Source organism: Manis javanica, chromosome 11 (assembly GCF_040802235.1).
Source record: "Manis javanica isolate MJ-LG chromosome 11, MJ_LKY, whole genome shotgun sequence".
NCBI lineage: Eukaryota > Metazoa > Chordata > Mammalia > Pholidota > Manidae > Manis > Manis javanica.
Window position 1 is genome coordinate 105,144,828 of NC_133166.1, and position 24,141 is coordinate 105,168,968.

A 24,141-nucleotide genomic window follows, 5' to 3' on the forward strand; every position below is an offset into this window, starting at 1 on the left:
ACACAATCTCTTCCAGAAAATAGAAGAGGGAGAAACACTTCCCAGCTCACTTTAAGGTCAGCATTACTCCAATGCCAAAACCTGACAAAGGCACTGTAAGACTAGAAAACCACAGGCTAGTATTCTTCATGAGCATAAATACAAAAATCATCACCAAAATATTAGCAAATCAAGTATATTAAAAGGATAATAGAACATGACTTAGTGGGGTTTATGCTGAGAGTGCAAGCCTGGTTCAACATTTGGAAACCAATCAGTGTAATTCACCATATTAACAAACTAAAGAAGAAAAACCAGGTGGTCTTTTCCACAGATGCAGAAAAAGTATTTGATAAAATCCATTAATGATCCAAACAAACAAAAACACTCAGCAAATTAGGAATAGAAGAGAACTTCCCTAACCTTATAAAGAGATCTATAAAAGTTCTATAGGTAACATTACACTTTTGGTAAAGAGTGACTACTTTCCCTTCAAGATAAGCAGATGCCCTCTCTTACTACTTCTATTCAACACTGTACGGAGCCCAGCACATTAAGTCAAGAAAAAGAAATAAAACCCACACAAACTGAAAATAAGTACAAACTGAAAATAAGTACAACATGATTGTTTACACAGAAAATCTCAAAGGATCTCCAAAAAACTTCCTAGAACTAGTACCTGAGTTCATCAAGGTTACAGGATGTTAAGGTCAATGTATAAAAATGAACTGTATTTCTATTTACTAATAATGAATGGAATTCAAAATTTTAAAAGCAATACCATTTGAATAGCACTCCCCAAATACTTAGGTTTAAATCTAACAAAAAACATACAGGACCTCTGTGCTACAAATTATAAAACACTGATGAAACTCAATCCCAATAAAAATCCAGGAGACTTTTTTGTAGATATCAGTAAGCTCCTAAAATTTATAGGGAGAGATAAAGGAACTAGAATAGCCAAAACAATTGTGAGGAAGATGAACAAGGTCGGATGACTCACACTACCCAATTTCAAAACTTAATATAAAGGTATAGTGTGATATGGTGAAAAGCAGAAATACAGACCAATGGGACAGAATAGAGAACCCAGAGACCTACACAACTCATTTTTGACAAAGGTACAAAAAACACCTGCAAATCACATGTCTGACAAAGTTACCACAATAATATAAAGAACTCTTAAAACCAAACAAGAAGAAAAAATAAAAAAATAGGTGAATGATTTGAGCATTTACCAAAAAGATATAAAGACTGTAAATAAACATGAAAAGATGCTAAACACCATTAGTCATAAGAGAAATGCAAATTGAAACCACAAGATATCACTATGCACCTAGAATAATTACTAACTAAAAAAACAAGAAAAAAAATTGGTGCTACCGAGTGTGGTGAAGATGCACAACAGCCAGAAGTCTCACACGTTGCTGGTGGGATTGCAAAATGTTCGTTGGTTTGAAAACATTTTGGCAGTTTCTTCTAAAATTAAACATGTGCCTACCTTGTGATACAGCAATCCCAGGTATTTACCAAGAAATGAAAACATCTTCACATAAAACTTAGTAAGTGAATGTTTATAACAGTTTTATTCATAATCATGAAAAATCCTTCAGCTGGTGAAAAATATCCTTCAGCTGGTGAAAAAACACTAACTTTATGAGAAAACATCAAACCCAAACTGAGGATTTCTTCAAAATAAGAGATCACTACTCTACAAAAGTATCAAGGTCACAAATGAGGACTGAAGAACCGTCACAAACTGGAGGAGCCTGGGACACGACAACTAACGGAATTCGGGATGGGGTCTCAGATCCTGGAACAGAAAAAGGACATTACAGGAAACACTCGCGAGATTCAGAAATGTCTATAGCTTAGTTAAGGTAGCCAACGTGCATGTCTTAATTTTACTAATTGTTTTATGGTTATGCAAGATATTAACAGAAGCTGAGTCAAAGGGATACCAAAACTCTCTTATTTTTGCACATTTTCTATAAATCTAAAATTATCTCAAAGTAAAATGATGAAATAAACAAACAAATACATGGAATGCTAAGCACCAAATTCAGGATAATAGATAATTCTTGAGGGGACGTAAGTGAATGAAATCAGGAAGTTATGCACAAGAAACTTCAACAGGATGAGGAACGTTTCTTTCTTAACGCTGTGTGGACGGTAGATGAATATTTATTTTTTCAATTACATTTGTATACTTGAAGTATTAGAATCTAATTTCTTTGAAAAGCTTCAGACTTTTAAATTCTGTGTAGACACATCTCCGTGTAATTTATTCATTCACTCAGTATTTACTGAGTACCTATTGTGAAATGCCCAGTCCTCAAGAAATTTCATTTCAGAAGCTATTGAGATTCAATCCTGTTTCTCCTATGTTGGTTGGAAGCCAAAGCCTGTTTCAACAATTCTGCCATTTTAGCGAGAGAACAGCCGTGGACAATGCATTTATGAACAGATGTGGCTGTGTTTCAGTTATTTACAAACCCAGGCTGCAGGGAGCCTGTTGACCCATGATGGCACCGACTGAACAGAGTTTAGACAGAGTTTTAACTGACATACCACCGGGCGGCGCTAGGACTGTGCTTTCATATTCTGCAGATACGACACTAGATGCACTTCAACAGCAGATGCTGCTGTACCCCAAACGACTCAGAAATTCACCATCACCTACCAATTCCAGTGTCACAGTTAAAAAAAATAGGTGTGTGTGTGGGGAGGAGCAGATGGGCTATTATGCACATGTGCATTCCAACCTTGAACCTGAGGAATTAACTCCATTATTCCAGGGAAGACCTAGGGAAAAACCCCTTCCCTTTGCTTGTTTCTTCAATTATCTACTTAAGACAACTTGGTTATTTCACCGTTTACTCTAGGCTCTACTCAAGCACACCAAATTAAGTTTCAGAATATTAAACATTTCAAGTCAGTATTGTAAGAGGACATTAGAATCTAAACCTCTTGGTTTTCTATTATTTGCCAAACTTTAAAAAATTTAATAGAATCCCGGTGGTGGGTGTACAGATGTTCACTGTAAAATCCCTCACCTCTTGCGAGGTGCGACTGGACGAGGAGAGGCCTGGCCCGGTCCCAGGACTCAGAGAAGGCTGCTGAGGCAACCAAGCTGGGCCTTCAGGGACTGCCAGGAAGGAGCAGGCAAAATAACGGGGCAGGCAGAGGAAACACCGCAGACAGTACTTGGGGTTTCAAGGAGAAAATTTAAGGAGAAGAGGTTGTTTGTCCCCCTTCCTCCTCCAGTTTCCATCTCCAGACTGGACCATCGAGGTAGGTTTGAACCACTGTCTTCAATCCTGCTCTACCTTAAGGGCACAAAGCCTTTCCCCAGAGCACAGCCTCTAACTCCAGGACAGAGTGAGGCGGCTACTGGCCGAGCAGAAGAGGGGCAGGTGACCTGGGAAACATACTGGGAGGTTTTAGTCCTCCTAGTGTCCTGTGTATGGTGGAATAAAATTTAAAGTTCTTCACAAAGAACTGGTTTCCCACCTCTTCCAGGACTGTCTTCTACCCTATCCCAGATTCCATAAAATTCATCTGTAACCAAGGATTGCTTCAGATATGCTGAGCTGGACACCAGAATTAACAAAACGGCAAAAATATGTCAACACCACATATACACAACCCTCAAAGAACCAGAATTGTAAGAAAGTAACTTACTTTCCAAACTGATATACCATGTAAGAGAAGGAATTCATGAGTCCTTAAGAAATGTGAAGTATTTTCTCTGCAATTATTGCTCTTCTGATATACATCTTCCTTGTATTTTGCCTGAAAATTAAAGAGCCATCAATTTGAATACAAATTTCCAAAGAAGAAATAGAAATGGCCAATAAGCACAGTACCATTAGTCATCAGAATGCCAATCAAAATGAGACACCATTTCACACATTCTAGGATGGCTATAATTTCTAAAAAAGGAAAATACATGTTGATGATGATGTGGTGAAATTGGAACCCTTGAACATTGGGGGTGGAAATATAAAATGGTACAACCACTCAAAAACATAGACTTACCAAATGTCCCAGGAAATCCACTCCTGGGTATGCACCTAAAAGAACTGAATGCAGGGACTTGAACAAATACCTGTACACCAATGCTCATAGCAGGATTATTCACAAGAGCCAAAAGGTGAGAAGCCCAAGTATCCATCAACAAATGGCTAACTAAAATATGGCGTACACATGCAATACGGTATCAGCCATCAAAAGGAACGACATTTTGGTATATACTACAACATCAATGATTGATGGACTTTAAAACATTATGCTAAACAGAGTAAGACAGAGAACAAATATGGTATGATTCTACTTACACGGAGTACCTAGTAGGCCAATCCAGAGACAAAGTAGAATTGTGGTTACCAGAGGTTGGGAGGAAGGAAAATAAGTGGCTGTTAAATGAGTACAGTTCATGTTGGTGATGATGAAAAGGTTTGTGTATGAATGGCGATGGCTACACAACACTGTGACTGCATTTAAATGCCACTAAGTTTAACGCTTACAAATGGTCAAAATGTTATTTTATGTACATTTTACCACACACACAAAAAACAAACCATTAGTAATTAAATGCTTACTATGTGTATGGTGTTGGGCCAAAAGACAAATGTGTGCTCACCGTACCCAATTGGACTTGTTCTCCATTTCACAGAGATGTAGACAGCTGGGAATTGATAACATCATGCCTTCTGTAAGGCCACATGTCATTTCCAATATAATCAGTAAAATGGCCTATTACGAAAAACTCATCCATTTTCTAGGCCCAACCAGACCCCAAAACACACCCTTTAGGAAGATCAGCTTCAGGAAAGTTAGAACACATTAAAAACAGCATATATTTTATTTTCAAGCACATAATAAACACCAAACTTTTCCAGAGCTACTTATACCCTTCATAAACTCTTGCCCTACAGAACTGGGTATATCGGAACGAAGTCGTTGCTGGTGACGTTCTGATGATCAAGAACCAAGACGCAGTAGCCCCAAAGGTAGACAGGTGTGAATCTGACATCTTCAAAACCAGGAAATAGCACATTTTATTTTTGAAGCAAAGGGTGAGTTTTTACCGTGGCCTTCAATCCATCAGATATTTCCTGCGGACTGATCCATGCTGGCCCTGCATGGTTCTTCTCACACACGATTCACTTCAGGGAGGGTGAGAGCCTAACTATAAACGTGCAACATCCAACGCACTTTGCATTATTTGAAGGATTCAAGGATGAAAAGCAGAACTCTACAACTTAGCTTAAAAGAGCAAGTTCCAGGAGTATTTTATTGTTTGACTAACAGAACACACAAACCAGGCACAGCTGCTGCCAAGGAAATGGTCATGTTTCACTGCTGTTTGCCCTTTGGTCCTTCATCTTCTGAGTACTCGTAATATTAGAGACATTTATTTTCATCACAAATGCAATCCCAGTGTGAATAAATAAATGTGTTATCTTTTATATCCCGCCCCCCCTCCATGTTCCTTTAAATAGAAAAGTGTTAAATGTCTCTTCATTGCCTATTTGACCATAGTTTCCCCATCTATGGTTTTGAAAACAGACTGTAACCTGATCTTTTGACATCCTTTCTTGAACTACAGCTCGTTCTGTTGAAGAAATCCTGGGAAAGAAGTCCTATTGATATTGTCGATAGTCTCCAAAAGGTGAGGATGGTAACTGGGCTGAAGGCAACTGGGCGGGGTCTTCAGCAAACTGTGGACCTGCAATTAAGAAAACAACTTTTAAACCACGTGTGTGTGTATAATATATATAATTATATATAATATATATAATTAAATATATATAATTAAAAACAGTAACTCTCTGTAGAGAGTAAATCCATCAACTCAACAGCATGATACGCCACATGAGAGCTGCGATCTGAGTCTCCGTGCCTGCTCACCCTGAGAGCGCCTGAACTCTGGTATAACATGGCTGGTCTTCCTCATGGTCCGGAGTGAACAGCTCTCAAGTGCAATCCAGGGGAAGTCAGTCAGATGGATTAGTTACGGCAAGAAGCAATATTAGTTTTTAAAGCGGTTGCTGTTAACAAGATGCCGTATCAAAATTGGAAGAATCTCTCATACTTCTTCACATATTTTTCAGCAGCTATTTAAAATTACTTCCACAAAGCTTTAAATACCTTAGTCGTGTTGTGAAATAACTTGGTAATACAATTTATATAATTAAGTAGGGAATGAGTTCTGAAATGGGAAGACACCCCTAGCTTGCTGCAGAATAAAGTCCTGTTCTTGGATAGGAGGGCCTGCGAATGAAGAAAAACTGAGGCTCTAGAGAGTCTTCTATGGAAATAATCACTTTTTCTCTTCAAGCAGACTGAAAAATACATGGGGGGAACAGAGAAAGAAGGAACGGCAGAACTCCCCGCAGCTTTCCCACGCTTCAGGCCAGTGGTATTTTTTCCCTATCAAAGCAGCATCTGTTCTTTACAGAAAACTTGTAAATAAACTACGTGAAAAGATAAACCAAACGTAGCTATCACTATCATTTAGATGGAGCTTTATCTAATTTTTTCCCACTCTTTTAAGAACTTTTCCAGGAAATTTGTAAAAACTTGATTACTTTTTCAAAGAGCCCACTGCCCCTGCCCCCAAACCCCGCACAGCTTTTCAGAAACATCTAAAATAAAATGCACTTCATCTGGACATTTCCTTGAAGGAAAAAACCTAAAAGCAAAGTGACCAAGTTTACTTAAAAAGTAATTTTTTGTAATACCCATTTCTGAGTTTCCAAAAACAGACCGTCTCTGGTGTTTCACGTGAAGTCTTTCACCCTGAACTGGTGGAAATGAACTAAAACACAAAATCAGAAAGTGACCGAAATAAAGTCTTAGGTCTTCAGAAGTAATGACCGAAACAGCAATAAGGTGAGAGGGTCTGGGTCTGTGTCATCTAGATCATCCCAGTGACATCATGTGCGTTTGAAAATTGTGCCAAAAAGATATGGACTCTCTTGCTAGATGCCTCAAGAAAATCAAATCACACTGGGACCTATGTCTGTTCCTAATTTTAGGCTGAATCTTTTCCAAGCTTCAAAAATAATTTTTAACATGTCTCCCTACTTTGCATATTTTGTTCCCCAAATGCCAGGTCAAGGTTTCCCTACAATAATCCTCACAATACTTTTGTTTCTTTCCAATGTCCAGGAATATTCCCATTTAGACAATTATAGTTCTCTGTAATTACATAAAACTGCGCAAGTTAACAGCTGAGCAGATATACCACGACCACATAATGATCATTAGTCCACAGTTTAACTTTTCCCCAATATATGAGATAAGAGGAATAATTAGCAGCAAATTATATCACCAACTTCTCAAGAGACTTTCCCTGCGAACCATTAAATAGCCCTCCCAAATGAGTCACTCCTTACCACTCTATTTCATTTTTTCAAAGCAAGCAACACAAGCAGTCTCATTTATCAGTTAATGTGTTTGTTTTCTCCCACCAGGACCTAAGTCCCTGTTCACCAATACACCCCCAGATCCCCAGCACCTAGGACAGTGCCTGGCACAACATGCACAAGGAGACGTTAACTATCATTATTGTTACACATCTGCAAGGACCTTTCTTTAGGGTCCTCCCAAAGTGGTCAGCAATTTTTTAGAATAAGCAAATGAGCATTGATAAAATTAAACTATAAGGAAAGGACAACTGCAAATTATACAACCAGAGCATTTTGGTTATTGTGGTTAAACACAACTGCACCCATATCCACCTTTTCAAATAGAACCAGAGCCTATTACCATAACCCTTATGAACCACAGCATATTAATACACAATGCAGAAATCACAAACCACCATGTTAGCAAACAAAACATGTTTTCTCTAAACATCAGAAAACCATTCCAAATGTCTGAACTATGGTATTAAGCAGAAAGAAGACTCACCATTGGGAAATTGTGCAGATGCAAATCTTGTCAACAAGATACCAGCTCCTTCAATTAAAGCTAGGAGAATGCCACCCATCGCTGCTGACCCAACCATGGCCACTGGTCCATCTGAATACATTAATAACACAGGGATTACTTTAATAGAAGTCTAGTTTAATGTAAGATACAGTAAGGGAGAGAGCTGTCCATGTGACCCATGCTGGTTCCCAAACCCTCTTTCTCACTGGCCAAGACCAGGGGTCAACAAACTATGGCCCAGAGGTCAAATCCTGCTCACTGCTTCTTTATGTAAACAAAGTTTTATTGGAACAGCCACGTTCATTCTTTCATGCATTATGTATGACTGCTTTCATATTATGGGGACAGAGCTGAGAGTTGTGACAAAAACCTCACAGCCCATAAACCCTGTACTTACTATCTGGCCCCTTTACAGAAAAGTTTGCCAACCCCTGGCCTAAACCACTAAGCCCAAAGGAATTCTGGGTTCCTCTGTCCCAAAGATCCAGAAGATGTTCTGGACAAAGACAGTTCTTTACTCACAACAATGCCATGTGGCAGGTGCAATTATTAATTCAAGAGTACTGATGAAGAAACTCTGGCACAAGTTTGGTAAACTGCCCACACAGCTGATAAACAGCAGAATTGGAATTTAACTGCTCTTAACCACTGTGATGTACAGGTTAGAACTCCAAGCTCTCCTACTCTCTAACATTCCAAATAAATTGATCCTCTTACCTTCCCCATGCCCCCCAACAAATAACGATATACACTCATGCTATCCCAGATTAGGGAATGCCCAGTTTTATATATAACAGATGTCACTAAATTAAGAGAAATGAAGGTTCCCCACCCCCCAAAATCTTGTTTTTACTACCATGTCTATGATTGCTTACTTCTTGCTGCCAGTATGGCTCCTGTTAAGGCACCACTGGTGATGGAGTTCCAGGGATCTTCCTTCCCTCTGACCTGAACCATACTGCAGTCAATCATGGAAAACAGACCTCCCCAAACTGCAAAACTACCTATTGTATTTGAAAACAAAACAACACAAATTTCATTTTTTAAAGTCCTATTTTTAAAAATGCTGCATAATTTTAACAACACACTATGTTCTTAAAACTCTCACACTCCAAATACATGCAAACTCCTGTTGGAATAAGCATGAACAAAAGTAGAATACTCATCTTTTTTTAATAAAGCTTGGGTTGTATTGTATCAACTGGAAAATAAGCCAGGCCTACAAAAAGTCAGGCTAAACACATTAAAATCCCCCATTCAGAAAACTGTGTCTTTTAAAAAGCACAAAATAAATCCACCCTGCTTCGTCCTTCCTCCTCCCTTTCTTGTGTAGCTCTGTCTGGTGTAGCTCTATTTTTTCTTTTCTTTGTTAAGTGTCACTGAGTATCCACTCTATGAAAATTATCAATGGAAATACAAAGAAATCCAGCTGTTTTGGAATGTATTACAAGTGTAAGCCAATATCCACTGAAGTGGCAAATGAGCAATTACGGAACACCAAGGGGATAAAAATTACCTTTCCTCTCTCTCCTTTCTATGCTTTAGTCCTCATGCATCAAACTAAAAACCCTAAATCAGACTACTTTGCACTTAAACTCATCCTAAACATCAACAATTTTGTAAAATAAAACACACCCTCACATATACATATACAAGTACACACAAGATCCAGAAAGACAACGCCAAGATTTTGTCAGCATCTCTGGGAGACATTAACAAATGACTTTTGTGCTTTTCTGTATTTTCCAAATCTTCTAAAATGAAAACATGTGACATGTACCATATGAAAAGTCTTATATTTATTAAGATTAAAGGAAGAAAAACCATTGCACAAATGAGCCCCAGTCACTTTATTCTTTACCCTCCGAAATCTCCCAGTAGTAATCAGGGCAATAAACTGAGTTCAGCCAGATGTCTGAACCAGATCATCACCAGGATCCTTTTCCAGTTCTCACATCATCAATTACATCTAAGTGACAGGACCAGTTGAAGCACAGCCTAAGAACCCTCATCTTTGCTCCTTATACTAGATACCACATTCCACATAAAAACAAACCAGTTCTTTCTTTTTAACTCCGTGATTCGATCCCCAGGGAGAGAGAGATGATGCCCAGGTATATGAGAGTTACTTCACTAAATGCCTCAAACAAGATGCTCCCAACTCCCTCAGTCTGTTCTCTCTCCATCCCCTAAGAAAAGGGCCAGGGCAAGCTATGGTCATTTATGAAAGTGGAGACTTCAAGTCCATGCAGAAGGGCGGCCCAGTGTAGGGAGCCACAGCAGGGTAAGCAGGGGTCCACAAGGCAGGCCAGGCTGGCATGGGGGTCAGTGTTCCCATGGAAGGCAGCCTGCTGTGGGGTGCGACAGCCCACGCAGGGCAAGGAAGGAGGTACTCATACGAAAAGGATGATGGGACAAATGAACCCTGTAGGTCTGGACTGGCATTAGAGGCATCAGTGTGACATCATGATTTCAATGTGTATAGATATGTAGAAATACAGATATAAATTTGTATATATGCTATTGTGTGTTCACATTTACACCCACATACACACACTTCCAAACTCTATTACAAAGATGGCCTGAGAACAGCAACACTCCAATAGTAATGATGCACTTAGTGCCTAGGTTTTGGCTTCTAAATACCATCTCAACCTGAAGTAATCAGGGCTCCTTGGAGAAACAGCTGACTTTGTGGCCAGGGCAGAAAAAAATACAAGATGATTCTCAAATATCTTGTTCCAAAAATGCACGGAGGTGCTTGAAGAATAATAGGGACATGTCAAAAGCCTATCTTATTTCCTCTATAAGAATATTAGAACACAGTTATGACTCTTCTCTGTTGCCTGCCTCTGGATCTTGATTGGAAGAGCTCAGTAAATTTTCACTGAATTAAACTGAAAATGCCATCCCAGTATTTTTAAAATTCAAGATAACATGAAGATTCTCAATAACTCCCTTAAAAAGCCCAATCTCAAGGATTTAAAATAAAGGATCTCAATTCATTCAATGATGTACTCTTTCTCTATTCCACCAACTTTTTTTAAAATAAACTTTTAATTTTAGAATATTTTAGTTGCAGAAAAGTTGTGAAGATAGAAAATTGCCATAACATATCCCACATCCAGTTTCCCTAATTTCTAACATCTTACATTTGCATTGTCACAACTGTGACCCAACACTGAGCACATTAGTGACTGAGGTCCATATACTTAATTCAGATTTCGTCACTTTTCATGTTTTCTGTTCCAGATACACTATTACACTTAGTCATTATGTCTCCGTACTGTAAGCTCCTCTAAGCTTTTTTTTTTCCCTTTTCATTGAAATGTATAATGTGATAGAAGTCGCCTCTCCAAAAACATGTAAATACCTACATGACTTCTGCAAGTGCTAGAGGTTCAGGGTTTGCTGCGTACTTTAATACTGTTTCTCATCTTTTTGAAAGTATGGAATGCTTCACATATTTGTGTATCATCCTTGCACAGGGGCCATGCCAATCTTCTCCAAACTGTCCCAGTCTTAGAATACGTACTGCCAAGTGAGCACCTCCTTACCATTCTTAAACAACATGGTAACCAAGCGAAGGAAAATCAGCCACTATTTACTTTCCAGGGTGTACAATTATTACAGAGGGAAGAAAACGAAAAAAGCATATCACGGCTTCAACCCTCAAAGCCTCAATTCCCTCAGCTGGAAAATGGTACTTACATCTTGTGTTGCTATAAGGATTAAATAAGGCTGTAAACCACTGAGCAGAGAGCTCAGCACACAGCAAGCACTCAATAAACGTCAGCTACTAGCTACTGTCTGTGAAAGCAAAATGTGCTAAAAACAGAGAGGACTACTTCTGAGCACAAAGTGACCAGATAAAGACTGCAAACACTGTCTTTTTCATGCGCATACATGGTCTCTTCTCTCCACCTCAACTACTTCTTCACAAATTAGTATAATCTCCAAGCTTTTTATCATCTCTCTTCTGCCAGCTTCTGAATAATGAAGTTTGAAAATGTGTAATGAATAGCTTTTTGAATTTTACACTGACCTCTGCACAGTACCTAACAGCTAACCTTGGAGAGGAGCCCAATCAGCTCCAACAGTTTCTCTCTCATGAAACCCCAATCTTTCAGATCACATTCTCTTCAGCTTTATGTTACCACAGAAGCCATCGCTCCTGACTCTCATGGTCCTGAGCTTCCTTCTCGGTAAGAGGAAAAGACAAACAAAGCACCACTGAGCATCTGATGGAAAAAGATAAGACTTTCAAATGGATGCAACAATTGAAGTTAACTTTCTGAATAAACCATAAATCAAGATACCACAGAGAGATTAATTTCTAACAAGCTTAAAGTGAACTAAAATCACTAATTGGTATAATCTAAAAAAGAAGAAAACACAGCTTCATCTTCAAATAAACAGAAAAAAATATTCTGGAGTACAAATGGAAAAATTCTGCTTACCTCCCAACTGTGGAGCTCTGGTTTTAATAGCTGTCAAACTCCCTCGTAGTCTGTGGTTTACTCCCTGTGAGGAAGCACCCAAAAATATATTAGAAGTATGATCATTTCCAACCCACTGATGAGGCCACCAGTGATTTCAGAAAACCCAGGTTTCAAGTGATGATGAAATAAGATCATTCATCCACTCACCACTGGAGAGTTTCGAAAACCTTTGATTGCTTGAAAGATCCCACCACCTATGGTACCCATCGTAAAGGCCCCACCGCAGTCATCCACAATTCGCCAGGGGCTTAGAATAGGAAAAAAAAGAAAAGATGACTATATTTGTCATTCATTAAACATAAAACCTTTGCTTACACCGTAGGGCTGCAACAGATTTCAGTGCAGGGCTCACTGCAACCAATAAACATTTGGGCCATTACAGAGAAAGATAAAGGACTCTAAACACATCCATATCTATTAAGCCCCAAGTCAGCGAGACCAGAAGGATTGGAACTGGCTCTAACTCCCTCCAGTCAACAGCACTTTACTCATTCATTTAACAACTAGTGTATCTATTATGAATCAGCACTGTATGGAACAAATGAACATGTAGAAAATTACATCATAATCAACAATGTTAATCCAGTCTCCTAGGGATCAGGATGAGCTCTTGTCTTGTCTGTGGGTTTCAGCCCCAGACAAGTTCACGATGAATTCAATAAGACCAAGGAATGACAATGGAATGTTCTTGGGGTGAAAGCGTTTATAACCAACTTTATTCCCACTGTGGCAGGTCAATCACTAGAACCCCGTTCACTTAGAGCAAGTCTGCATGCAGCAAGCCAGTCTCTGCCTCTGGGCCTCTCTGCCCCCGCAGCCGTCTCAGTCTCTGTCCTCAATGCTGCCACCACTCCAGTCTCTGCTCTCTTGCAGCCAGCTGTTCAGCCATGCCACCGTGTTGCCCAGAGCACTGAACGAAGCTCTTTTATATAGAGTCAATAGCAACATATTGCCCGCACGTGTGTAGTGAGGTGCTGACCAGGGCCAGGTGAGAATCCTGGCCATAAGAACCTTCACTTTATCCACAGCTCCCCAGTTACATTAAAATTTAAAGCCAAAACCCAAAGAATGAGGGTTCAGTAGGTGCAGAGAAAGACAACTTACAAAAATTTTTTAAAGTTTGAAACTCCTCCAAGTTAGCATTTGGAACTTTAGTCTGTATCAGATCCATTTAACACACTGGAACACTCTAATATTCATAAAATTATAAAGGTTGTTTGGAAACCCAGCTTCCAAATGCAGCACCTCAATCCATTTAACACACTGGAATACTCTAATACTCATAAAATTATAAAGGTTGTTTGGAAACCCAGCTTCCAAATGCAGCACCTCAACGTGCCCAGCGCACTGCAATCTGAGCAATCTGAACAGTGCAAAAGATCTGGGTAATAGAAGTCTATGATAGTTAAATTCACTTTTAACCCACTATAAATAAACTTCTTTTATCTAGTCTCAAGCATCAAATGGTATAACGAGCCTGTGGGGTGATCTCCCTGCTCAGGTAAACTTGTGAATTCATTGCATTGTTGCTGTTGGGGAATTTCAATGATGAGTATTTCTGACTTTGCCAGATAGGAAAACAAAACCTTGCGGTCAAAATACCATATCCTTTACAAGTAAAACACAAATTAGGCCCTCACACAGAACTGACTACCTCATGCAGCAGATATTCCAATCGTCAACAAGATGTTCTCAGGCTTTGGCAGGACCAAACACAAAATCAGCAACAACTGGGTGCTGATTAGACTATTGGGCTCCACCCAAGACCTACTGAATCAGTCTACAGTTTAACACAATCACAGGTGACTTGATTTCACTGTAGGAGTTTAAGAAGCAGTGCTCTGAGAGACTAAAAGGGATCAGGAAAATTACTTGAAAATGGTATAAATATTAACAGAAAGTAAAGAGGAAAGACATAGGAGAATGAATTATTAACTCCCTCCAAGTGGTGGGTTAGTACCTTTAAAAGATCTAGCCTTAAACGACCTTATAGTTATTTGGAGCTGAAATAATTGAGCATTTAAAAAATCAGTAAACAGCAGATACAGAGCAGAAAGCAGCTGGCGTATTCCGAGAGAGGATGTCCGAAACAAAGGCAAGATGGAAACAGTGCCCAAAGTCTGGCTGTATCAAAATGTTCCCGCAGGGAAATGATGGGCTACATACACAAAAAAGGCTGAAGCCAGACTCTAAAAGAATGTACATACCAGACAAATACAGGCAACAGAGAATTAACAATAACAAGATTAAAAGTTATGTATTAAGTTATTATTTATGTTTTCGGTGCCTTACAATGCAAATAAAACCTGTCATTTTCAAGACAGGTCATTTTCCTATAGAATCCCTGATTCTTTGAAGTAATAACTTTTAGTATTCCTGTCTCTTTTCCATTTTATGGATGAACAGAAACTCAGAGATTAAGTAACTTGCCCTAAGTCACATAGAAACTAATATTTAAATACAAATTCTAGTACTCCAAAATCCCTAAATTCTTTCATTGTATCATATACAGACTAAGGGTTTAAAAAAAAAAAACATTATAAAAAGAAGCTATTGTAAAAGGCATTAAAATATACCAGGTAAGAGTCTGACAATAGGAACTGAAAGGCATTAGTTTTGAAAGAATTCAGACCGCATATGGTGTGTGTTTTTGTTGGGGGAGGCAGAAAGGAGGGGAAAGATGTTTATAGTTTGAGCTTGGATGGGATGACTTGAGAAAATGTTCTTACCAAACCGGACAGTCCAGAAGATGAAAGCAGTTTTGACTACAAAACTAACCAGACAAATGACTGTACTGCTTCAGGACCTATGTGCTAAGAGCTCTGCAAAAGGGCCGCCTAATCAGTAACTATTCTTATAAACATCTTTAACTCAACGAAGTTGAATAATTTACCCTCCTGCCAACCCATGTCATTTTACCATATCCAACAGCAGCTGATAACGGGTGTCTAGCATATGCTGAGTCCTATCTGAGCCCAATTCAGGAAGGGGAATAATTACCTCTGGAGAAAGTAACTTTAAAGAGCTAGGAGGTACTGAAGCGGGCGGGGGTGGGGGGGTGAGGGGGGATAGGAAGCCCAGAGAGAGCAATACGGCTACTGCCGGCCTGGTGAGTCCTGGGCACTTTCACTACTTGAGATCACCTCGGTTCCTGCTCCTACACAATAAAACAGGTCATTTGCCCAAATACCAAGATCTGATATTTCAATGACTCAGGCAACCTGAGCCTGAGTCTCTGACAGCAATCAAGCCGTTTTGTAACTATTTATGTGCCTGATTTATTCATGCTTTGATCCCTTGAACCTGACAAAGTGCTGAGCACAGAGCCCTCACTCACATGCCGAATGAATGAATTTCTGTTCAAGGCCTTTCAAAAAACACATGGCACTACCTCTGCTTTCCAAATAACTGCTGTCCCCCTCCTCCCCCAATGAAGAGTTCCAAACACGAGCCTCCTGCCGACATAAGCTTACCCAGACCCGTAGGGTAAAACCTGTGTTCTACTTAGTTGAAATACTTTACAGACACATATTACGATACAAATAATGCCTCAAGAACAGCACCCCTCAGGGGCCTGTATTCTCTTCCTCAACGCGGTGCTGAGGAAAGCGGGGCACAGGGACGCGTCCAAGGTCACCCCGGCGTGCAGAGCGAATTATTAACGAGCCCGCACAAGGCCGCCTACGCCCCGGGCTGAGAGCGGGTTCCGAGGCTCCATTAAGCGCAGGCCTGGGCCCCCTCCTCCCCACCCACCGCAAGGTCACCAGAATGCTGGGCTGGGGAGGGGAGGCGGCCTCACGCCGCCGGGGGTACACTGCGGAGAAGCCGACGCCGCAGAAGCCCAGCAGGCCTGCGGCTGAGTACGGCCTGCACCTCGGGAGACCGGACAGCGGAGAAAGCAAGCCGCGGCGGGAAAGAGAGAAACAGCGCTACCACTCACCACGGCTCCCGTGCGTACTCCTCCATCTTGACTTCACCAGCACGGGGCACGCCGGGCGGGCTGGACGGAGCCTGACCCCAACAGCGGAAGTGATCTCAAGAGGAGGGCGCTAAGGCCTATAGGGATTGGCTCGCCGTTTTCTCCGCAACCAATGGGCGCCTGGACTCCGGCAGCGAGGAGGCAGGGCAGAGGCCTGCGGGATGGAGATGGCCACGCCCAGGTCCCACAAGGCTGCGGGTCCGGGTTGGATGGCAGGGGAGCCGCCGGGTGGTGGCTAGGAGTTCAAATTGCCCGGTCACTGAAGGTTCCGTGGCCTGAAATAAACATGGTGTCGTTCCAATAGAGTTCACCACACTTCCTAAGTACGTTATTATTCTTCTTATTACCTTGGCTGCCAACTGTGAATTAATGCCTTGATTTGTGAACGTCTTACCAACCACACGTAGCTCCTTTAGGGCAGACAGGGTCTTAGTCCTTTACAGTCCCAGTGCCTGGAATGTGGTCCATGTTCAACGCATGTCTGTGAATTGGAACTAGCTGGGTCATTTTGATTGTCGTGACCAATTTGGGGCGCTAGAGTTAAGTAAGGGACAAGGACCACAGGGCCTCTTCCAGGCCTCACTTCAATGGGTCACTAGAAGATGCAAAGGGTTTAGCTCAGAGAAGAGGAGAGCAAAATGATGGTCTATCAACCTTTTTAGCTTACAGTTAACTAAGCTTAAGTCATGGTGAAGTCTGTTGAAGGAGCTCTTCTCCATTCTGCACTTTTGAGCTTGACTTTAAAATATGTATGTATTTATCTTATGGGGAAGTTAATATTACTATAATAAATAATAGGCAACTCTAGGGAAGTGAGAGGGTCCCTACAAAATCTTGGAGCAAAAAGCTAAGGAGATAAACCAAACCCTCCATAGAACTAAAGAGTATCAGTAAAATGTACCTTGTGCGTGAAAAGAACAGTTCAAAGTAGTCATTGCATTTGGATATGCAAGTCCATGAAGGCCTGTTTTGGAATGTGTAACTAATTCACAACATTTAAACCTAATTAATTGCACAGGCTGAAGAGAGAATGTAGGAGATGGCAACAGAAACAAGAAGCAAGAATGTGATGTTGCACTGCAGACCTAGTGGGTATTAATATTTCAGGAACTAGAGACTTGCAGTCCCATAAGACAAGGATATTTTTTTTTCCGGTCTCTCCAGGACCCAGGTAGCTCTAGCTATCTCCCTTAGCTCTTATTCCATATTCATTATGCAATCTTCTGGTTGTTATTTGGTTTCTGAATAGATTTTCCTTCAGGAGAAGATGCCCTGGCCTTTGCTCATAGCTGTTCTTGTCCACTTGGTAGTTGCATTGGTTTATGCATCTGCTTCTTGTGAGCTTGGTTCTTTTGAACTGAATCAGTCACCATGAATGGGGTTAATACAGGAATACCTTGTTTTATTGTGCTTTGCTTAACTGTGCTTTACCATTACTGAGTTTTTGTTGTTTTGTTTTACGAATTGAAGGTTTTTTTAGCAACACTACATCACAAAGACTATTGGCACCATTTTTCCAACAGCATTTGCTAACTTCATGTCTTTATGTCACATTTTGGTAATTCTCCCAATATTTCAAGCCTTTTCATTATTATTAATATTTTTATGATGATCTGTGATAGTGATCTTTAATACTGCTATTGTAATTATTTGGGGGCACCATGAACTGCCCATTAAGATGGCAAACTTAATAAATGTTGTATGTGTTCTGACTGCTCCACCAACTGGCAGTTCCCCCTTTCTCTCTCTTTCCACAGGCCTCCTATTTCCTAAAGCACAACAATATTGAAATTAGGCCAAGTAATGACTCAGCAATGGCCTCTAAGTGTTTAAGTCAAAGAAAGAGTTGCATGTCTCTCACTTTAAATCAAAAGCTAGAAATGATTCAGCTTAGCGAGGAAGGCATGTTGAAAGTCAATATAGGCAGGAAGTTAGGCCTCTTGCCCCAAGCACTTGATCACCTTGTGAATGCAAAGGAAAAATGATTGAAATCAAAATTGCTGCCCCAGTGAACACATGAATGACAAGAAAGTGAAACAGCCTTCTTGCTGATAAGGAGAAATTTCAGAGGTCTGGATGGAAGATCAAATGAGCCACAATGTTCCCTTAAGCCAAAGCCTAATCCAGAGCAAGGCCCTAAGTCTCTGCAATTCTGTGAAGGCTGAGAGAGGTGAGGAGGCTACAGAAGAAAAGTTGGAAGCCAGCAGAGTTTGTTTCATGAGGTTTAAGGAAAGAAGCGTCTCCATAACATAAAAGTGCAGGTGAAGCAGCAGGTGCTGATGGAGAAGCTGCAGCGAGTTACCCAGAAGATCCAGCTGAGATCATTAATGAAGGTGGATACACTGAACAACAGATTTTAATGTAGGTGAAACAGCCTTCTAGTAGAAGAAGATGTCATCTAGGACTTTTCAACCGCTAGCCTCAAAGCTTCAAAGGCCAGGCTGACTCTCTTGTTAGGAGCTAATGCAGTGGGTGACTTTATTTTGAAGTCAGTTCTCATTTATCTTCCTGAAAATCCTAGGGGCCTTAAGAATTATGCTGATCACCCTGCCTGTGCTCTATAAATAGAACGACACAGCCTGGATGACAGCATATCTGCTTACAACATAGTTTACTGAGTATTTTAAGCCCACTGTTGAGATACTACTCAAAAAAAAAGATTCCTTTCAAAATATTACTGCTCATTGACCATGCACTTGGTCACCCAAGAGCTCTAATGGAGTTGTACAATGAGATTAACATTGTTTTCATGCCTGCTAACACAACATGCATTCAGCAGCCCATGGATCAAGGAGTCATTTCAACTTTCAAGTCTTATTATTGAAGAAATACCCATTACCTAGTTTGTCATTAACCAGCTCATTTCATTCCAACAGTCCCTACTCTAAGGAGCTTACCATTCTGGGAGGCACTCAAGTGGCCAGCAAACCCCTAGACTTCTTGCCCTCTGCTTTCTTTTCACTCTGATAGATACCAGGGTGTAAGAGGACACTTTGGACTGGGTAAGGCCTAGGAGGTAGCCTTTGTTGGCTAGCAGAAGATGTCACCCCTCACTCAAAAATATCCATTGCCATGGAGTGAACAAACATCTTGGAAGAAAAGATTTGGTTCTCTAATCTCCTCCTAGTGAGTCTTAAAGAAGTCTGAGGAAGCACAGCAGACCTCGCTGAAGGAGCGGTCAAAGTCAGGAAGGCATGACGGAAGAACTGGAAGGCCTTGGGAGAAAACTCAGTGTAAACGTGAGGGGAGTTTGAACTGGTGGTTCATCACACCAGGGTGCTCTGTGTCCAGTGTGATGAGATACGGCTGGAACTCATCCGGATCCAGGTCCTCCGGGTATTTGCTTTGGGGAAGATAGCTCCGCGTGTGAACTGAAGGAGCTGTGGCTTCCAGGGCCTGTCTTGCTGTGAGATTTCCTCGACTGTGCAAGCTGGAGGGAGGAAGATCTGCCCTGGTGCCCCCGGCAACTGCCCGGACAGATGAGCGCGGTGAGGTAGGTGGGTCTGGCAGTGACCCTGGGCCTTCGTCCCCCCACCCCACAATTAGCTTTCAGTCATCCAGTATTGTCCAGGCAGTGCCATTGCTTTTTTCTTGGGGGAGGGGCTGCTGACGGAGCCTAGGACTGGGGAGAGAGCACCGCTGGACAGACAGACAGACACTAAGGGGGTGTGGGTGATGCTATATTGAGACAGTCAGAGGGATTAGTGACCCCAAGTCAATTGTAAGACCCTCGTTCTGTGCTCAGGATCATCCTTAAATTTAGGATTAGGGTGGAGAGAGTACAAAAAATATTGATGGGGTTTCTACTTTCAGGCTCCTCAAACTGTGCTTGGAAGAACAGTCCTCTCTTGAAAAATATCTGGGGCAAAATTATAAATGCCAAAATGTGTGACCTAGAACCAGCTAAGTACTAGAGGCATGAGAGGGGAGAGGGAGCCCTGGGGCCAGAGTATGTTCAGAAAACTTTGGTGCCTAACTGGCATTTAAGCTACAGCCTAAGAACCGAAAGCTTTTTCCATCGGCAGCTTTCCGTCCGCGGAGAGGGGCAGGAAGGCACCTGTGCTGTCACTGGGGGGTGGCTGGTCCCATGGGGAGCGTAGAAAATACTCAAGCAGGGAGAATGAGGCTCTACAAAGGGAGAAAGTCCCAGGGCAGCGGAAGCAGAGGCCGGCAGCGAAGCGAGATAGCAGCGTGAGCCGGGTGAGGGGAGACAGCGCTCCGCGGGGGTCTGACACTTCTGCACCTCTGAGCATTGAGAGGGAGCTTCCTTCAGATTCTCTTTCCAGGAATGTCCAGACAAGCAACGGCCTTGGAAAGCTACAGACAGTGACTTCCTCTGGAGAAGATCAATTTACATGCTGGATAATGCAGGAAGGGATGGCTCCTTCCCCCTTGAGCAGATGTGCTTACCTGCCAGGGCAATACAGATTAATAAAGTTTTACCTATGTTATTAATGCCGCTGAAGGAGTTCATTCTAGGAGGACAGAGGGAGGTCACAGGGTGAGGAGCAGGCTGGAAGCAGCTTCTGTGGGAGGAAGATAAGAAACCACAAATGAGCAAACGAACCAAGAATTCTCTGTGCCCAGACCCAATGCGTGGAGGAGGGGGACAGACCCTGTCAGCATCTGCCCCTCCCGACCGCTCAGCACCTCCGAGGTCCCTGGGCCTGGGGAGGGTGAACTCCATGGAGCCAGAGGCTTCAGGAGCCCAAAAAGTTCACCTGCCAGGAGATTGCAGGCCATGTAAGTGTCTGTGAACCCCACAGCCCCACCTGGCCCTGCCAGGGGACCAGAGACTCAGATGGGCCTGGGTGAGGAAGGCCAGCTCCCGGGTTAGGCTCCCGTCTGGGACTGGGGCCTGTGTCGTGGGCAGAGAGGTTTTCATCTGGATGGGGTTGGCGGGGGGAGGCCATCTCTTGCCTCTCCTGCCCACCCCCACCCCCATCCCTTCTGTCCAGAAGGTGTCGGTCTGGCCTGATTCTCCTCTGCTTACCTCAGGGGTGCTGGGCCAGGCCAGTGGCTTACTTCCAGAGACAAGGTCTGCTGCTCTAGAGAAACTTCCAGTATCCCCAAAAAGAAGAAAACCAGTGTGATTACATATTGATTAATAATGACCTGAGTACAGGGGGAGGGGTGGGGGAGGGCAGGTGGGGAGGGAGGGAGAAGGGGATTGTGGGATATCATGCATGATTGGTGCACATGGTGTGTGTGGGGTCACGGGGAAGACAGTGTAGCTCAGAGAAGACAAATAGGGACTCTGGCATCTTACTACACTGATGGACAGTGACTGCAGTGGAGATGGGCTGCTTTCTCAAGGTTATTCTGATTTTATAAACAGGACTCACAGATCCCTCAGATTACCTCTGATGGAAAAAGACTACAGGTGATTGCTCGGCTACTTTGCATTCTTTTGATGTAAAGAAGCTGTCTGAGAAGGTGATGCGTTTTCCCACATGGGTTGACTTGAAAGGAGAAGATTCTGTTCAAGATGGTGGCTGTACCATATGGTACAATGAGATGCAGTTGCTGTCTGAGATGGAAGAACATCTGAACTGTACCATTTCTCAGGTTGAGCCAGATATAAAGGTACCAGTGGATGAATTTGATGGAAAAGTTACCTGTGGGCAAAGAAGGGCTGCTGGTGGTGGAAGCTATAAAGGCCATGTGGATATTTTGGTACCTACAGTTCAAGAATTAGCTGCCCTTGAAAAGGAGGTGCAGACGTCTTTTCTGCATCTTGGCCTCCTTCCTAACCAGTTGTTCGGAACCTTCTGATCCTAACATACACTGAAGAAGATTTGAATAATAAAAGTCTGTGGTCTTAAAACTCTAAAACAATTATACTGCTTTCAAGCAGCGGTATTTGTGGTCACTTAAGCTAACTCTTGCATGTCAAGAAACATTAGTCTTAGGAATTCTTCATAAAATGACAACCTAATGAAAACAATAAATTTGATGACTATAAAAAAAAACTGCATGAAAACAGGAAAAAATAAAACAGAAATTTAGAAAACACACACACACACACATACACACACACAAAAGACCTGAGCACTTACAGCATGTCCGAGGCAACGCTATACACTTAGCATGCATTGTCTTCCTTAATATATCTAATAACTCCATAGCCCTGTGCAGTAGGTACTTTTTTCTTAAGGTAGGTACTTTTAATATCCTGTTTTCCATTTCCTATGGCTTGGAGAGGTTAATAACTTACTCAAGGTCACACATCTCAGATTTGAGCCCGTGTTATTTGACTCCAGAGACTGTGGTTATAGGTACTCTACTACACTGCCACCCTGTAATGTGTGAGATGAGATCAAGGAGTCATTTCAACTTTCAAGTCTTATTATTGGAAATGTGATTTTCCTGGGGTCACTAAGGCCAATTGAGAACCACCCTCAGCATTCATTAAACTGGTTCTGGCTCCCTATCCCCACACACCACATATTTGGGCTGGAGTTCGGGGTCTCTTTTCCCTCCTTTCTCTCCCTTTCCCTCAAGCACAACAGGGCTTGTTTTTCTCAGGGGAATAGGCTGAGCCAGAGTCCCCTGATACTCAGGATGAATTTGTTCCAGGTGCAAGTAGACTCTGCTCTTGGGTAACCACTGCACCCTACAGAGTGGGTGGAGGGAGGGTGCAGCGGTCCCTCCTTGCAGGGGCCAGAGAGGCCGTGCTCCTGGGCTCCTGAGTCCTCCAGTCAGGGCCCTGGTGCCTCTCATGGGAAGACTTTCAGCATCTGTGAGCGAACTCAGGCAGGCCTGGGACTCCAGGGAGTACAAGGCTTCAGACTGAGTCCTATCGGGAGAGCCAGCTGTTGGGAGCTGTGGGGTCCGAAGCAGAGAAGATGCAGGAGTTTATGTGCAGAAACCTGGGTTAGGAGGCCATGGGTCCTGCTCTTGTGGACAGGCAGACCGAGAGAAGGCCCTGAAACCAGATGGTACAGGGCCTACCCTGGGGCTGAAGGTAGTTAACCGCTTTCAGGCCCTGACTGCTCTTTGGGAGGGGAGAACATTATTGGCAAAATGCCTGCGAGAGGATGCTCGGAGGCTGGGAAGAGCTGCTTTGGCTAACTGGGAGACTAGAGGTCGGCCGAAGCGGCTCCAGAGCCAGGGACCCCAGACAATGATGCCTGTCCTAGAAAGCCCCCTCCGGGCAAGAGTGAACATGAAGACGGACTGACCTGGGCAAGTCCAGGAGGAGGGGCAGAGAGCCCCTTTTCCACCCAGCGGGTCTAACCGAAGCCCACTCCGGGCTGAGGCCTTGGTCACATCCTCTGGGTGCCCAGCCTGACTCCTCCCTGCGAAGTTTAAGGTCTCCCACGGGGCTCCTGACAATTGATTCTACTTCTCCTGCTTCTCTTTGCTTTATAGGATAATTAGTTTTTTCCTGTAAATTATACAATGTATAGCCACACTGTAATTGTTTTTCTATCTCTCCACATAGTGCCTGACATGCTGTATATACATGGCAGTATCTGAAAACAGTCCTTGAATGAAAGAGACCAGGTGGGAAGACCGTGTGTGTATATGTGTGTGTATATGTGTGTGTGTGTATGAGTGTGTGTATATGTGTGTGTATATGTGTGTGTGTATGAGTGTGTGTATATGTGTGTGTGTGTATATATGTGTGTGTATGAGTGTGTGAGTGTGTGTATATGTGTGTGTGTGAGTGTGTGTATATGTGTGTGTGTATGAGTGTGTGTATATGTGTGTGTGAGTGTGTGTATATGTGTG

The 24,141-nt window shown here is 42.4% G+C and overlaps 1 protein-coding gene, 1 long non-coding RNA gene and 1 other non-coding gene across 3 annotated transcripts; 1 reads left to right on the forward strand and 2 right to left on the reverse strand.

Annotated features, from left to right (window-relative positions):
* Positions 1 to 4,823: 4,823 nt before the first annotated feature.
* TIMM17A (translocase of inner mitochondrial membrane 17A) lies at positions 4,824 to 16,525 on the reverse strand. Its single transcript, XM_017673595.3, has 6 exons — positions 16,366 to 16,525; positions 12,573 to 12,672; positions 12,384 to 12,447; positions 8,799 to 8,927; positions 7,903 to 8,013; positions 4,824 to 5,713 (listed from the first exon to the last, which is right to left on the reverse strand). Exons 1-6 carry the CDS (start codon positions 16,389 to 16,391, stop codon positions 5,628 to 5,630), a joined length of 516 nt encoding a protein of 171 aa, XP_017529084.1. The 5' UTR covers positions 16,392 to 16,525; the 3' UTR covers positions 4,824 to 5,627.
* LOC118971865 (U6 spliceosomal RNA) lies at positions 11,367 to 11,472 on the reverse strand. Its single transcript, XR_005060576.1, has one exon. It is a non-coding gene; the product is annotated as a U6 spliceosomal RNA (small nuclear RNA).
* An 81-nt stretch (positions 16,526 to 16,606) lies between the features above and the next one.
* On the forward strand, positions 16,607 to 20,841 carry LOC140844514 (uncharacterized). The gene is made up of 3 exons (XR_012122953.1): positions 16,607 to 16,727; positions 18,162 to 19,897; positions 20,678 to 20,841. It is a non-coding gene; the product is annotated as an uncharacterized lncRNA (long non-coding RNA).
* Positions 20,842 to 24,141: the final 3,300 nt, after the last annotated feature.